General features: G+C 41.4%; 1 protein-coding gene across 2 annotated transcripts; it reads left to right on the plus strand.

Moving 5' to 3' along the window:
- Nucleotides 1–2,002: 2,002 nt before the first annotated feature.
- Nucleotides 2,003–16,108, plus strand: nr6a1a (nuclear receptor subfamily 6, group A, member 1a). 2 transcript variants are annotated; one of them, XM_087798148.1, is made up of 9 exons: nt 2,003–2,297; nt 9,097–9,327; nt 10,047–10,102; nt 11,770–11,930; nt 12,359–12,589; nt 12,696–12,950; nt 14,727–14,848; nt 14,917–15,072; nt 15,147–16,108. In XM_087798148.1, the coding sequence occupies exons 1-9, from the start codon at nt 2,282–2,284 to the stop codon at nt 15,275–15,277; spliced, it is 1,359 nt and encodes a 452-aa protein (XP_087654274.1). In that variant the 5' UTR covers nt 2,003–2,281; the 3' UTR covers nt 15,278–16,108. The 2 variants fall into 2 exon arrangements, with proteins under 2 accessions (XP_087654274.1, XP_087654284.1); XM_087798158.1 differs by having other exon boundaries at nt 14,920–15,072.
- Nucleotides 16,109–17,452: the final 1,344 nt, after the last annotated feature.

Consider the following 17,452-nt stretch of genomic DNA (forward strand, 5'->3'; position numbering starts at 1 on the left):
AGCATCTCTGTTGGTCCGAATGTGAAAAGCTTCTTATTTGTGACTTAGTGTGGCGGGGCATTAGCATTCACAAGGGGGCTGTGACATGAACAAAACCCGCCGTATTAGCAGGGTGGAGCCGTGGAGAGGCTGGGCTTGAAAGATCAGGTCTGGTCAGTCAGCTACAGTTTGGGGGTTATAGTAGCAGAAGGTGGCTGCGCCCTGGATACACAGTGTTGCTTGTGGAAGGTCGGAGGAGGCAGCTCAACACCGCTGGAATCCTGGATGCTTTTCAATATGGTCCTCTAGCCCGGCCGCTGGAGGGGATGAAGGAAGAGAACTCCCTGGATGGTAAGAACGGTCCCGTCACTAGAACACATGCTAGAGTTGTACCAGGTCCAATCATTGCTGGCTACTCTGCTATCATGAACTGTACTGATGAATGTACTAAACCGTTCTCATCTGCTGCAGAAATAACTTTTTTATAGTAACTATATTTTATATTAAAAAATATAGTTTGGCCTTTAAGCAGTAATTGTTTCCTAGTAGATCGGTTAACCTTAACCACAAGTCTGGTTTGGTTACTGTAGCTAATTAGAATAAAAGGCATTTAAAATGGACTGGATCTGGACTGTCGGATGCTGGATCCCTTTCACAAAGTGATAATACATTCTTTTTTAAATGTATTTATTTATTACCAAAATGTTTTTTTTTATTTAAATATTGGCTTGTCAGTTTTTGTTGTTGTTGTTAAAACGCATAAATGTAAGTCTTGTAAAGTTAAGTAAAGTTTTGGGCCTCAAGCCATATGGTGCTCCTCTAAATGTCATCCCAGATCATTTTAAAATGGTTGCCAAACTTTGCATTCATATCCTATAGTTCAAGTCAATAGAGTATAGTTATGATTAAAAGTCTTAAAAAAAACATTGTAGTATCCACTTATTGGACTTCCATTCCAATGAAAATCCTGACTAACTCCGCATAGTTACATCAGAGGAAGACATTCAGGAATCAGGCAGTGTCTGATAACATTTGATCAAAGAGTGATTGCATTTAAAAACACACTTGAATATAGATTTTTCATTGACTTCACTTGCACTTCCACACATGCACACGCTCTATAATGCATAGGTTTCTAGCAATGATACGTGAAGCTCCCTTAGACTGGCGGAGTTGTTCGTTAATTTTTCTTGAACACTGTTGTATAAAAGAAAAAAAAAAGTTAAACCTAAAGTCTCTGATGATGATTATCCATAAAAAAAATGAGTAATGTATACAATTCAACGTAATGTGATAGTTTACTATATTAATTAACAAAATAATCTTCTTAATATTTAACTAGAACAGCAAGGTCAAATGTCCAATCATTGTTCTTACTCGTTGCCATATGCGTTTCGGCTGTAATGAGACAAAAGGTGAATAGTACAAATGAAACTTATGTCTTTTTTTATTTTATTTTATCTTTGAAGTTAATGGGGGTGGGACTAGATAAGCTTCAAGCTTCTCCCACTGTTTTCTCTTTCAGGACATGCATGTAATATGTGAACTATGATGAAATGATGATATGTGAACCGATACATTTTTGTAAGTAAATTATTTTGAGTCAAAGTGTTTTAAAAGCAAAATCTCGAAAGAAAACTTGTTAACATAGTTTCAAAACACAGTTTGAGTAAAAAAAAAACGGTTAAACACAAGAGATGTATTTAGAATGTTTTTCTAGTTTGTTGCTGTGTTTCCTGGATATTTCCAATGGCAGACGGTCTAGATAGTAGACTCCTGACTCAGCGCTGTTCCTCCATCAACTGCTTCATGTTTAGTACACAAGCACTTAACTTGCTCTAAGTAGTTCAATTAGTTAATGTCGCAGAGTTTTGTCAGCTTGAACCTGTGTTTATGCTTGGACATGCACTTTGGTCTCCTCCACAAGTGCCAGAGGCAGGGTTGGGGGGGGGGGGGAGCTAATTTGGGCAAAAGGGCCTGTGTGTGTATTTGTGTGTGTGTGTGAGGAGGAGGGTGGGGGGGCATTGTTGAACGGCAGTGAAAATAGGACTATCAGTTCCACTCAGATAACCCCTGGCTGTCATTGGATCTCAAGCCAAGCTGCGACCCCAGGGCTTGAACTCTGTGGTCATGTGACCAGGCAGTAAAGTGACCAGTGGCTCGGCTCCGGCTGTGGTCAGAGCAGGGCAGGCTGTCGAGGTAAGAGGGAGCCGAGAGAAAGAAAGGCAATCATGAGGGGACCGGGCCCGCTAACTTTTCTTCAGGCTTGAATGGGGTCCAGGCAGACTGGGAGAAGAATGAGATGGATACGTGGGAAGGTAAGACAGACATGACTTGTCTATCAGGGGCTGCAGTGTCATCTTTGTGTTGGCTAGTATTCAGTTTGTATGTGTGTGGTGCGAGCGTGCCTACATCTGTACTGATCCATGTGTTGATGTGAGGGAGGCTCCGTCGATTGGCTCACAAAACACTGTGTGTTGTCTTGTGTTTTGTGAGGATGATTCTAGTTGTGTAAATGAATGAAACCTTCCTGGCAGTCCAGCCCACTCCATTTTACATCCCCCTCCTCTTGTTTTGTTGTGCGTATTTGGAATGTGAACCGATTCTCACTCTTCATTCTAAATGTAAAGGAAAGTGTGTCATAGGTGTTCGCGCTCGTCCCATCTTCTGTTTCACAAAATGTGTGGTGAAAATTTGGATGTTTGCTGGTACATCTGTGGACTTTTGGTGTTGTTTTTGGAGACAGCTTTTTACTGTATTTATCCCCTCCCCCTATATACTCCCCCCTGCTTCCAGTAGCCATGTTGTTCCTGCCCATCAGATCAAATTAAACTCTTAAAAACCAGTTCCACGAGAAAAAGAAAGGCAATCATGAGGGGCCCGGTGACTCTTTAAATCCATTGCTCGATGAGCTGGTTTTATGTATGATGGAGAAACCCAGCGTGACGATCAATATCTGCAGCAGCAGTGGGTGGGCAGGTTTGTCAGGGACTCCTGGGACTGTAATGTTCACTATAAATAGCCGTTCACTCAAGCAGCACTCATTCTCCTTTATTTTGCTGAAGCAGATGCATCACCCTAGGCCATCAAGTCCACCATCTCCCCGGTCTCCATTTTATCTTTTTAGGGTTTGTTATTTCAACTGGACCCCTGCCCCCAACACAAACAGAGTTGGTTGTTTATCTCTGCAGTTTGATGCAAAAATATCTACTGAACGGAAAACAAGCGCATCACTAGTGACATAAAAAATATTTTTGTCCCTCTCTGGCTCCGTTAAAGCTCCAAAGATGGTGGCGACTTACCACTCAGACCCCAGCTGAGGATTCTTATTGTGAGCGAATGAAGCTAAGCTAACGTAGCGGCTTTACAAAAGTGAGTAGCTTGTCGTTGAGAATAAATAAGATCACGGTATTTTTGTTTTAATAAATTAGAACAGAGCTGGAAAGTGATCATGTGGTTCTGAATCTTTTTCTCAAACGCATCAAGCACACAAATATTTTAAATCATAAATGAACATATACAAAACATATATAAAATTAAAAAAATATAAACGTATATCTATATATATTTATAATAGTATATATTGAGTTTGTATGAGGATTTAAATTATGTTATTAAATTATATATATTTTTAACATTCAAATCCATGTTTATATATAAACCATTTTACTTTGAATCTTAATATTATTTATGGATTTCAATACATAAACATACATTTATTGAATTAATCCAAAATGCATGTAAAATAATTGAAATGTATTTCAAATTCGGAATCATGCAATAAATGTCAAATACCAATTGGTTTTAGTTTATTATTTGGTTGAGAAATAAACATGTTTAAGGATGGAATCAAAACTTCCCATTTTATATTTTACTATAATAGCATAATATTTTAATTGATCTAGCTTCAAGCTTTCCACTTTGAACTTTTTCTTGTGAGAATGTTAGCTGCTGGAATCTTGCTCTGTCGGTTGCCTACAGTCTCTGGAGATATTAGCATTTAAGATAAGTGAATGTCTAAATCAGCCTTTGGAATTGCTAACTACTAAGTCTGAAGGAGAGGACCTCCGCCCACATTAGCTAACAAAGTAGCATCACCTGTGGCTTTCATTTACATAGCATTAGCTCTGAGCCATTATTCCATGCTAATGCCTCAGGCCTGAATTTGGGCGTATTTCCCAGTGACAGAGATGTCAACAGGCAGCTATTGTCTTGCTCAGATCCCAGTCTGCGACTGCCTGCATGTTACTTTAGAGATTAACATCACTGCGTATCCGCTCAGGAATGCTGGAGTCCCAAAGGGTCTTCTCGTGTCCTCGTGCCAGACGAGCGTCCACGGTGTGCACATACCAGCCGTAGAGAGGTTACATCCGTCCCCTTACCCTCCAGGTTGCTGAGATAAGTTCTAGAGCAAATATGAGCAGCAGCAGAAGAGGAAGGTCAGCGGAAAAGTACAGCAGATTCCAGCAACCCCCGCTGTCCCAGCTGATTGTGATGGAAGGGCTTGGACAAAACCTAAATCCCCCCCCCCTCTGTCCTCCACCCCTTCAGTAGCAGGCCTTGTTGCTGTGTCAGTGTCTCAAAAGAGCTGCTTCACCCTATACACCCGCCTTTGTGTGCATCACCACATGGACAATGGAGAGATTTCTGCTGGAAGCATCACAGCTCCCAGCAGGATGCAGTTGGCTTACTGAAGGAAACCTGGTAACCCCCAATTCCCCTGACTCATCCTCGGTCACCTCAAGGTAGCTGGGTCATCAGCAGTACTGTCCCTCGCCAATACTACCATGTGGACTCTTAGACCTCCCTGATCCAGAGCTCAGGATCAACCCTTGCATGATGTCCCAGTGAAAACACTAACAGTAGATTAAATTTCCTATTTTCTTCCTACGTTTCCCTGCATGTCGCCTGTGTCTCCTGAAGCAGTCATGAAACAAATAAACAATGATAAAGCCAGGTTAGGAGATTAGATCTATTATATTTTCTTTTGTTTTTTAGTACAAATTCCAGCTTTGATTGGATGCCGTCCCATATGTAATCCATCTCACTCTTGAATCACTTCCTGGTTAAGCCACGTTCATTTAACAACAAAAGGATACAAACTAGCAAAACTGTCGTCATTAACAAGAACTGGAAAATTAATCTGGATTCAAGATTCAGATTTGCCCTCCTTTTTTGTTGTCCAATTTGACGGGAGCTCGGACATGCCCGACAAGCAATTCCTGCTTTGCGTTAAAGTTTGGAATGAAACCCGGGCTGACCCCTGGGAAACAATGCAGCCTTTAATGGGAGGCGGGGGTGGTCGGTGTTTGGTGATAGTGTGTGTGCATGTAAATGCATGCCTGTGTGTGTACAGGTCGGACACATGAGCTCCTTCCTAACCCTCTTCATCAGATCTTATAAAGGGAGGCCAATAGTTCCGAATTGATTCATATTAATATCTTTATCACCCGATATTGGGAAATATAAGGGGACATTTTCACTCAAGAAATCTTATTTTCGTTGCTAGGCTCTTTTCCCTTGATTTTACTACTGGTTTATTTTTCTTATTTTCCAATTGACTGAATTGATTTGTATGTTGTTTATTTGTGTGCCTCAAAGCTTTAATTAGGAAGGTCAAATGTTTAGTAGTGGAGTCAGGGTCAAAGCGGGGATCATGAATAGTTAATGGTGGTGGGGTGTGAGGGGTGCTAGGACATAACACGCTGAGATCAAGTGTGTGGAGGTGTGAATCCGCAGCTTATATGGTGGCCATGCACTTGAAAGACGGGGTGACAGATTTAGCAAATCATTTCCAGTCGTGGCAGCTGATAGCTATTGTGTTTGCTCCTGGATGAAGGAAGTTTCACAGGAGTAGGCTGGCAAGATGGTCAGAATTCCTGAACGAGCTGACAAATGGTGTTTTATGAGTAGTTACAGTATCTTCCCGCCAAACCCTTTTGGAGCGAGAGAGAGAAGTTTCCTGTTCACGGATCCACCCCGGAGCTTACCGGCCACAAAGCTCTTTACTGAGGCCTGAGTCCACTCAGTGCTGAGCTGCAGGAGGAAAACATGCTGCCGATGTGTGTGTGTCAGCCATTTGTAAGTTCATCAGGACAAGGTATGGAAATTGGCCATAGTGAAAGGAAAGCCCTCGCAGATGCACTGAGAGGCAAAACCCCGCCGAGAGGAAGTGCAACTAACAAAAACCATGAGCTTGATACATCAAAACTCACTGCTATTATATTTATTTTTAGTATACTAAATATATATTCCATCAATATCATTTCTCTCCTAATGACAATATCCACAGTTGTTGATCAATTCAGGAAGCACAAGACATGGTTTGTCCACTACAGACTTCAGACCTTAACCTCTTACAACACATTTTATAATGGAGTTTTCCATCCATCTATTCACTTTGACCTGCAGCTACAGTTTGATGACCTTTAGTTTTTACCCCTGAAAGAATGGCTTTTCCAAGAGAGACTTAGTATCTGCAGTACCCAGTTAATCAGTGAAATGGTTTCATTCTAATTCCAGAATGACTCACCATGTTGTTGCTCATTGTATCGGTACAGTAAGAACCCCTGCTCTGAGGTCCAGACCCCCACAGCCAACTGTAACCTAACATCATTTAAATGTTAATCCTCCATGCCCTTTATTCCTTGTGTGTGTGTGTGTGCACGTTTGAGGGAATTAGAGAGGGTCTGTCCTCTCATCTCCACCCTACTTCTAATTACCTTCAGTACATGAAGCCTTTAGCACTCCGCCTCTTTGTTGGTGGAGTGGGGGGTAGCTCAGCATGCGGTCACATGACCCTGATGAGCTGCTCCTTTAAATTACACAAAAGCGTAATCCAGTCGAATGTTGAAGATGCTGCTGTGATCAACCCCTAATGTGTAGACACATCAGCCTTTAACACATGAGGATGGATCAGAACCATTTAGGGACATGAGAAAATGCAGTATTTTTCATTTTATAGATTATGATGAATTCATTAAATCTTTATATTTATTGATCACATTCCTCCATTTTAATCCCTTTATCGTTTCTTTTTGCAAACTTTATTTTTTGTGTAACCTCAATATCTTCCAAAAAAGATTTTTTTTTTTTTAAAGAAAAATAAAATCAATTTGGCGACTCTTTCAGTGCATTGTAGGGAGATTCAAAAGGGGATTAGTTGGATGAACATGTTCCAGATCAATAAAGTATATCAAGCAGCTTCCTTACTAAACATACACGTATTATCATTGTATATATTTTTCAATAAATCTATTGAGACTGACAGTAACATTAAAGGCTGCTTTAGGAATACAATACATGTCCTTGAACTATGTATTTTGAAAGGAATCTTTCCATTTTCTGGTTTATTACAGTATTTGTTTGTTAGGCATTAAACTTATTAACTATTAATTAAAGTTTAATTAGCATTAAACTGAAGAGAAGTATTCCCACCACTTCAATATCTGAGTTCTAATATCTAGGCGTGACACCCCCAGAGAAGTCCTGACCTCAGAGAGTGGACATGAGAAGTCTTGCTGGCACCAGTTTTACACTAGGCCTCGTAATCCCAGTCCCTGTGTAGCAGGACAATACACAGAGGCTTCAGGTTAAGCTGCTGGACATTACCTCACGCTGCTAGCATCAAACCATACTGCTGTTCGGGCTGTGGCCACAGCAGGCAAATACAGTTGAACATCCCCATCTTAATCTCACAGAACCGTATTAAAAAAAATAACATCTCTTATACATGCAAAACGTTGAAGTCCAACAACAAAGTGAAACCATGTTTTTTTTTTATAGTTCTAAAGGAACAGCTTTTGTGTGGTGTTCTGAGGTACCTTTTGGGTTGAGTTTGAAATACAGTCTGTTGTGCAAGTGAGTTAAGCAGTGATGCTGCAGGCTGTTGTCTGATTGAGCCGATTGTTACCAATGATATTAGATAATATAGACGAGAAATGTATAGAAATAACATTGTGTTTTGTGGAGGTCTATGTTCTCTTGTATATTCTATTGTAGTAAAAACCAGACTCTGTTTCCCTCCATTAAGGTTTCAACATGATCTGAACTTGTTGGCTCTAGTTTATAGAGATCAAGGTGAAGTGTTTTTTTTTTTGTTCAATTTGATGTAGGTGGATGATTAAAGAAGTGATTATGTTAAGTGAACACAGACGCACATTTCCCATGATCCTCTTTACAATACAATCCCATTTGCTTAGAATCTCCTCATCTGTCAATCATAATTAATCAAACATGAGCTGGATACTATCCAAAGTGCTATATAGTGAACCCTCGAAGTGAAGCTAATCACATCAAATATGATATATATACTTTAGTATTTTCCTTCCGCAGTGCACATGGAAAATGATGACGGTTATAAAATGGGGAGCTGGTATTGGGATGTCAAAGTGTAGTCAGAGATGCGCAGCATGATAATGTTTGCAGAGTGGACGGCAGCAGAACAACTCTCAATAATCAATAATAAATTTGCATTACTCAGCAGTATATGCCACCAGTGAAGGAAGTGAAATTGATGCCATCCAACATGCTCGCTGACGATACAAAATGAAAGCATGTCTAGGGATGGGCTGCAGTTCTTGCACGTCTGGTTGAAGCTTAGGTGGGACTCGGTTGTTCTCCCCACACAGCATTTGTTCTCAGATGAGTTCGGGACATCCTGTTCCTCACCAGCCTCACGCCACCACCACAACCAAACACCCCCAAACATGTGTTCCAGATTAGAGCCCTTACTAATTCTGGGTCATCCTGTGGCGACATCAGCAGAACGTTTGTGGGAAGCCAGGCTGCTGACCGAGTCTGCATGAAGGAGAGACTCCACAAAGCTGCTCACGGGCTGTTGAACACTTCACAGAAGCACTTTGGTTCTGAGCACTGATACCGGTGTCGTCTCACTCATCCTGAATAAAACATACAAAGGCGTCTCAGCACTCACTAGTCACCTCCACTTTCACGAAATGAAAGTTGGAGCTTAAAAACCGGCAGGATTAGCAAGCATCTTAAGCTTCCTGTCCCCCCTTGATCTCAATTAAAACCCTTCAGGGAGGTTTCTGCACCCACTCTTATCCTCCTGCTGACTTCTGCTAAATCCTCTCCTCTCCTCCAACCATGTTGCAGATGATCCAGCCGACCAGAGGACCTGCCTCATCTGTGGAGATCGAGCCACAGGCCTGCACTATGGCATTATCTCCTGCGAGGGCTGCAAGGGCTTTTTCAAGCGCAGCATCTGCAACAAGCGTGTTTACCGCTGCAACCGGGACAAGAACTGCGAGATGTCCCGCAAGCAGCGCAACCGCTGCCAGTACTGCCGGCTGCTCAAGTGTCTGCAGATGGGGATGAACCGCAAAGGTAGCTATGGTGACGTCTGTGAGTCTGCCTGCGACTATCTGTCCTACACCGACCACTAGTGGCTGAACTGTGAGCAGCACCACAGCTTACTTAAATCTACATAACTTTCTTTTTTTTAAGTTATACATTAAGTGTGCGTTTGTGTTTAAAACTCTTTTTATTTAATCAAGTTAAACGACATGCTAAGGATGAGCTCATCTTACCACATAAATATGGCTTAAAAAAATTTAATGAAATTATACGTAAGTAAGTAAGTAATTTTTATTTGTATAGCGCTTTTCCAGACCAGGGTCACAAAGCGCTTAAACAATCAAAACAATATATAATAAAGTATATATTTTAAAGATCAAGATAAAACTGATAACACAACAGAGTTCCAGAAAATCAAGGAAAAGCCTGAACAAATAGAAACGTCTTAAGATGTTTCTTAAAGGACTCAGTAGATCCATAAAGCGCAAAGAGAGAGGAAGATCGTTCCAAAGCTCAGTGTTTCTTGTATCTAAAGCTAAAAAAAACCCCATTATGTACACATAGTAAGGTCATCACTTCGCAGATATACAATTAGTTTCAATTTGTTTTTGACTGAATATCTCATTTATATTCCTTTAGAAAAGTATTAGAGGCATTAAGCCTCCTATACTGGAAGCTGCTAAACATGTTTTGGCCAGCAGAGGGAGCAAGAAGGCATCTCTGTAACTACATGTCTTCTTTTCGTTCAGCAATCAGGGAGGATGGCATGCCAGGAGGGAGGAACAAGAGCATCGGACCAGTCCAGGTAAGAGTGGCTCTTTTTTTCTTGCTCATGAGAACGGTGACATAGGATTGTGTCAACTTGTACACAATCATCATCCAGAGACTCTGGGCTTCCCTGTAATAATAACAGCAACTACCTTAATAATAACCTGATTGTTGAATAATTAAGCTAAAGGTGCTCAGTAGATTTTAACAAACATTATATGCAGCTATCATTTATGTTGATTGATTTGAGAATTTTTGAGAGAGCAGCGACAAGTGTGGAAAAATGCACACCTGACTTGTGTGAAGAGCAAAACCTTCAACTGTTGTCTTGTCCTGAATATGAGTGAAGGGAAATCTAGCAACGCAGCAGTGTTCTGAGTAAAATAAGAGCTGCTGAAGGTCATCCATGCTAATGACTGAAACACATCGTTTCATCAACACTACATTGATACCTGCGTTCTCAGTGTTTCTACACCAAGAGTAGAGGAGGTGAGGCTAAGTAGCTGTCAATCGGTGTTTCTTTCTTTCTCTGTCCTATTACACAGTTATGATAATTAACACTATTTACCAGCTGTCAAAATGTCTTTCGGTCACCAACTATTTTACAGTTATAATTGGATTATGCACGTTTGCATGCTGGGTATGTCTCCTTGCCCCTTAACATTTCACGAAAGGAAGATCGTCAAGTAGATCAACCTCATAGGTTTACATAGGTAGACTCGGGTGCAAAACTGTCATAAAGAAACTAAAGATCAAATCATTGTTTTTCCTGATAGAGAGGTGTGTCACATATAGACTTGTAAGCAGCAGTCAATCACTTAATTTATATAAAACAATACAAGCATTATAAGTATATAGACCTCTAACATGCAGCTCATATTTTAACTTTATTCCATTTTCATTGTATTACATGTTATTTATCTCTATAATCGTATACCATTTGCAATGTCACCGTCACATTTTGTAGTTCAATTAAACTGAGCTGGGCTGAAGTTCTTTCACATGATTTGATTCATTCACTTTACTTTGAGCCAGCATTTCCAGCTCTATCTCCGGCTGCGTGGTGATATTGCATAGTTACAAATTGAGGCGCAGAGTTTATACGTCTATTCTGCAATAAAAAATTGTGAATCTTATCCAAATTTATGGAAGCAGTCCCTTTGTGGTGGAGAATTCCAGGAATAATGACGAGTGCGGAGTGGGTGTGGTTATGATAAACAAGATTTAATCTCCAGAAAAACTGTGCTTAAGCCCGCCCACTGAAAACGCGCATACCGATGAGAACAATGGATGTACATGAACAATTTAAGAGACACTCAAATTAACACATTAGTTGACCTTTAAGCACCTGCCCTGAGTGGATATCAAAAGAACAGCAGGATTACCCCCCAAAATAAATGGCCATTTATCTCTCTTTACATGTGAAAACCTTGAAGTGAATTATCAATTAAATATCATCAAAAATCAATTCTCAACTTTTTAATTTAACTGTGTGCCAAAACAAATACACAAATCAATGCAAAGGAACTAGTGAAATAATGAGAAACTATAATAGGTCATCAATTTCAATAATATCGTGACTATCGTATCCAATAACAATGTATTCATCTCACAATAATATGAATAACTCTGAGATATTTATTCATATATAATGAATATAACATTTGAACAGACGTGATGAGAACCTCTGTGTGTGTCCTCAAGATCACTGAAGAAGAGATTGAGCGGATCATGTCGGGGCAGGAGTTCAAGGAGGAGGCTCCAGAGCACACCTGGGGCAACAACGGTGACAGCGACCACAGCTCACCGAGCAACGGCGCCTCAGAGGGAAACCAACCGTCTCCAGCCTCAACCCTCTCCTCCAAGTGAGTGTCACACAGTCCTGACTGAGCATTCTCTGCAGCAGAACAAGAATGTATGTTGCCGTCCTTCATGACTCTCGACATTGTCTGTCTGAACCCGTCAAGGTCATCCTCCGTCTCTCCTCTCTCTCTCTGGCATTTGTTTAACCTAGTCCATGTGAACACACTCTTTATCTTGACTCACTGCTCGGCAGCCCAAAAGACCACTGATTGAATCAGATCAGAGAAAAGCCACATAGTGGAGTGATATAAGTGACCTTTGACCTCTTTCACCATACAAAAGTAGGTCTTTCGTGTAATATATCTGTTTTTTAGACTGACTAGGAACCCAGGAACAACTAAATCCTTTAATAACTCAAAGTGCTCTTTATTTGTGCCTCACTACATGTGTTGTAAATGCTGATGTTCAATCTCCATTGTGCTGTTTCCAGTCGCTCAGTGGAGATGAACGGCTACACGGCAGCGCTCCGGGACCAGTACATCAACACATCCATGTCCACGCACTACCAGCTGCTGCCTCACCTGTTCAGCTACGCGGCACAATCTGGCCTGCTGGCCCCCCAACCAAGGACCATTTACCCCCAATCCCATCCACTGGTACTGCAACTGGTGGCTGCTGAAGACCTGTCACCCCTCGCCACCCCCATGCTCATCGAGGACGGGTGAGTCGGCGTAACCAACACTGGCACTTTGTAGTAGAATATACTGTTAACATAATATTGAGCCACATGTTGTCCCTCGATATTATAGTGTTTTCTTGTCTTGCAGCTACAAGGTGACTCAGGTGGAGCTCTTCGCTTTGCTGTGTCGTCTGGCAGATGAGCTCCTCTTCCGTCAGATCTCATGGATCAAGAAGCTGCCGTTCTTCTACGAGCTCTCCATTGAGGACTACACCTGTCTGCTGAGCTCCACCTGGCAGGAGCTGATCCTGCTCTCATGCCTCACCATCTACAGCGCTCAGATCTTCGGAGACTTGGCAGATGTCACCGCCAAGTACACGCCATCGGACGATGAGCTGCAGGGGTGAGTAAATGCACCTCACCAACAAGTTTGATTACGAAATAAATATGTTGTTAATTCAAAATGTGCGTGACAAACAATTAAATCTGTACATTCACTTCATAAAATATATTTTCTTTGCCAAAGTATGTACCTTTCATATAATAAATCAGTGCATGAAAAATGTAGTGAGAAAAAATTAGAATAAAAACATGATCCATCACCGGTGCGCAGTAATTGGATCATTCCAGCAGATAATTATTTATTTGTTCTGCACTGCTAACTTCTTGTAAGGTGTGCTACGTTTCCCACTTGGTTTTATTGGTGTAAAGAATCTCACTGACCCTCCTGCCGGAAGCCTCCCGCTGACCAACACCAGATAGCAAATGTCTGATTAACGCCCTGGAACTAATATTTCACCAGAGTGAAGTTGATATCAGGAGTTAGTGTGGGAGCCAGACGTTCTACTCCACTGGCTCTGCAGCTCTACTGCTGTCTTTGAAACCTGTGTAGCAGAACATGAAGGAGCAACTCCTCCGATCGTACTGCTGGTGTGCACACCCGTATATATGCTTGAATCATGGTCCTATTATCGACTCTCCTGACAAGCATTGCTCTGAATATACAGCTTATACAGTGAGTCTCTGAGCAGGGAACTGCTGATTGATAGCAGGTGATTTAGTGACTACCGTCTGTGGTCGTCTTATGTTTCAGCTGGTCCAGTCAATGTTCATCATCACTGCCAGTTACAGCTTCTATCACAATATAAATGATAAATGAACGTGCATATCTGACAAATTACATTCCAATTATCTAAAGCAACAAAACCTTTTGACAATATAATGACTTGTTTTTTGGGGGAATATGTATAATTTAAAACTGATTAACTAATTTAGTTCATGACTTATGTTGCACAACTCTCTAACTTTTATTATACCAGTGATCTTCACTGCTTAACTTAGTCTGAACTACTTTCCTGGAGACTGTGATTTTCATGTGACCACCAAACGGTTTGTGGGTCAGAGAATGTGTTTTCATATAGAACTAAACTTTTTTTTAACTTGTTACGCAGACTAAAGCAGAAACTGACACAAGAAGAACCTTTATCTTGTTTTGTAAACGGGTGTTCACTGCATTTGTCAATAGGGTAACAGTTTGTGACAGTGCAGTTACTATTTCATGACACTAGGGGGAAACACCGTCTCAAACAAACGTTACAAGTTAACTGCTATATATATATTCTCTGAAGGTTTATCTAGTCCTTAAATGTAACTTTTAGTACTTTTACTTTTTGAAGGTTTTGCTGAGGACTATATTTGAAAATTCATCACATGTTATATATTTTAGTAAACAAAAGGGGAAAATATTTTAGTTTTTTGTATTTATCACATTTTGCTGATTGTATAATATGATCACATTACTAAAATTTACAAACAAGTGCATCGATTAAAAAATAAGAGCTTCAGCTGAAGTTTAATTGATGGGGTTAAGAGGTATAAAACAGATACATTTAAAGTTAAAAATAACAATTAAAACACGATGAACAAAAAGGCTGTTTAAATGGCTGCAGTTGACATGTTGATCTAAATTGAATGTCATGTAAATCATTTACTTTCTAAATGAGATGGACGAGGCAATTGAGCAAAAACAAAAGTAGACCAATGTAATATACACATAGAACAAATGTAAAGGTTTATTGATTAAGATGTCTTATCTTTCAAACACCGTTTGTCACCAACATTATGAGAGCTCAACCTGGATGTCCGAATTTAATTTAACCTCCGTAATATTTGTGCTCAGCTTCAGCGAGGACGGCATGGAGGTGATGGAACGACTCATTTATCTGTTTCGCAAGTTTCACCAGCTGAAGATCAGCAACGAGGAGTACGCCTGCATGAAGGCCATCAACTTCCTCAACCAAGGTTGGCAAAAGAGATCAAGCAGAAGCTCAAAGCCCTTCCACACTTGTCATTGACTCTCTTGTGTCTAGTAGACATTCGAGGACTGTCCAACATCTCCCAGCTGGAGCAACTCAACAAGCGCTACTGGTACGTGTGCCAGGACTACACGGAGTACAAGTACCCACACCAGCCCAAACGTTTCCCCGAGATCATGATGTGTCTGCCCGAGATCCGCTGCATCGCAGGTACAACATGCACGTGTTATCCACTCGACAACAGTTTGACTGACTTTGCTTATAATGATGTGTCCTTCTTTTAGGCAAACTGGTGAACGTTCCTCTGGAGCAGCTCCCCCTGCTTTTCAAAGCAGTACTGCACTCCTGCAAATCCAGCCTGACCAGCTACAGGAGCAGCCAGTCACCATGCGTGACGGCCTCCGCCGGCAACTAGAGCGCCGCCCCCCGGCATGGCGTGGAGGGTCTGGTCTGCCCTCTTGTGAATGTGACAAGCAGCTAGTTTGTTTTTGTTTCCTTCTTTTGTACGTTTTTGTTCTTGATCTATTTATTACACGACAGAGCTGAATGTATGCTGATTTACACTGTGCACATGCTCCTGCACCGACACATACTCGTACATGTGTGGTGTTGGGAGTTAACAAATGTGTATCCAGTTTGCTCCATGTGTCAGTGTTGCCATTGTTAGAGCTTAGACTTTAAAAAGAGTTTATTTTATTCAGGCGTGGGGAGAGGGTGTGATGGACACGTGGTGAGTGTTTTTATGAGACTACCTCAGGAATATGTTGCTAATATCGGGTATCTTTTTGTGCTGTTAAAATAAGTTACCTGAAGGAAACCCAAATCCCCCCACAGGCAATGCGAGGCCTCAATCAAATGCTGAATGTTAAAGGAGCTGCACAGAATCAAAGACTCTTGTGTTGCAGCTCTGCAAATGCAAAAAGCTACTTTATGCAGCCACAGACTAGTGGAGACGTCTGAGTAACATTCCATGAGTTAGGACGATGTCGGCTTCTTGTCGTAAAGAAAAAAAAAACAGTATACGGGTATTTTTAACAATCATTAAAGTGTGGCGTTAGTGCTGGGGAGGGATTTATGGCCGATAGAATGTGTTCTCTTTATTGTTGACCAAAGTGTTATGCAATGCTTTATTTTTCTTACGCCCAGTGATGGGTCAGGAGCTGCTAGCTCCACTAGCATTCTTGTTAATGAAGGATCACTATAAGAAAGGAATCTATGTTACTGGACAGATGGACAGATGGGTCGTGTTGTGGTTAGCACATATACGCTAGGATGAGACCACACTCTCCCAGTGAGGGCTTGATGGAAAATAACCAAACATATTTTGACTCGAATGTCATTTTCATTGATGACCCTGTGTGCTACAATGTTGGAAGGAGCGGAGACGGGCCACATGCCTAATAGAAGAGCAAAGCTTTATTCCCGGCACCTGGCTAGATCCACCTTCTGACCCTTTTGAACGTCTCCTCACAGGGTTTGAGAGACCTCATGTCGATCTATGCTGATTTATGATAACAGAAAATTGGGTCCCTGCCTACTGTCCACATGACACAATCACACCTCTGACTCATATGTGCTGTTTTAGGGTCTTCGTTAACGGGTCAATCCAACTCTGCACAGACCCCAGACCAGAAGAGGCGCATGTCGGCCCTGAGCCCAGGATTGGGTTCAGACAGTCATTGGTGGTGATCAGGGGCTCACTGACTGAAGCACGAAATATGACAGAATAGGAATGTTACACTAACCCTTATCCAACCGACTATAATCCTGATCCGGGTTAGTCTGACCTGCTGCCTCATGAAAAGGTGAGGCAGCAGCTCAGTATAATCGATCAGTACAAAGTCAAGAATTCATATGTTTTTACCACTATAAAGCTTATCGAATAAGTGGTAGAAACTCAAGTGCAGGACTTGATATCTGACCTGTCTGTGTCACAGTTAAAAGAAGAGAAGCCATGGAAAGTTGACTTTGTTCTCAAAACTGGTCGTTATCAACCACCGAGCTCAGTCCTAGCAAGCGCTCGTTCGCTCTCTAGTTCCCTCCTTTGAATCTTTGCACATAAAGCTGAGGGAAACCTCAACTCCATTTTGTGCTCCTGCCCCCCCCCTCTTCATGTCCCTCTCTTTCTCTCTCTCTCTTCTCTCTCTCTCAGGTCAGCTGACCTGGTTCTAAAACAGGGTAAAATGAGTGTTTATTTACTGCATCCAGGAATTCCACGGTGAGCACACTGATGGACTCGTAGTGTTCGTAGTCGTAGGTCGCAGGACATCGTAGGTCCTGGTAAGAGCCAACATTTTGTTTCTTCATTTACATCCCTGTATCCCACGCGTGCCCTGGTGGTTGCAGATGGGGCGTGACCTTCCCCACCACCACCACTCCAATGCAGTGTTTCCTCAAATCTTTTTTGATTTTTATACCATTTTCATGTAGTTATTGTGAATGTTTTTGGGGATTTTTTTGAAATTTTGTTTTTATCACCTTCTTGACTTGTTTTTTTTGGAGTGAAGACAGACCTTTGATAGTATTATACAGCCAAGCGTTTGTTTTTACGGACAGTTCTGACTGCTCAGAGCCTTTTGTGTGAACTGTG

This window comes from Callionymus lyra, chromosome 1, assembly GCF_982586985.1.
Source record: "Callionymus lyra chromosome 1, fCalLyr1.hap1.1, whole genome shotgun sequence".
Taxonomy (NCBI): domain Eukaryota; kingdom Metazoa; phylum Chordata; class Actinopteri; order Syngnathiformes; family Callionymidae; genus Callionymus; species Callionymus lyra.

Excerpts from the sequence above, each read along its gene's own strand:
- nr6a1a (XM_087798148.1), top strand. Across the intron at positions 10,103-11,769 it reads AGAGCATCGGACCAGTCCAG|ATCACTGAAGAAGAGATTGA; the intron begins GTAAGAGTGGCT and ends TGTGTCCTCAAG. Across the intron at positions 12,951-14,726 it reads TCGGACGATGAGCTGCAGGG|CTTCAGCGAGGACGGCATGG; the intron begins GTGAGTAAATGC and ends ATTTGTGCTCAG.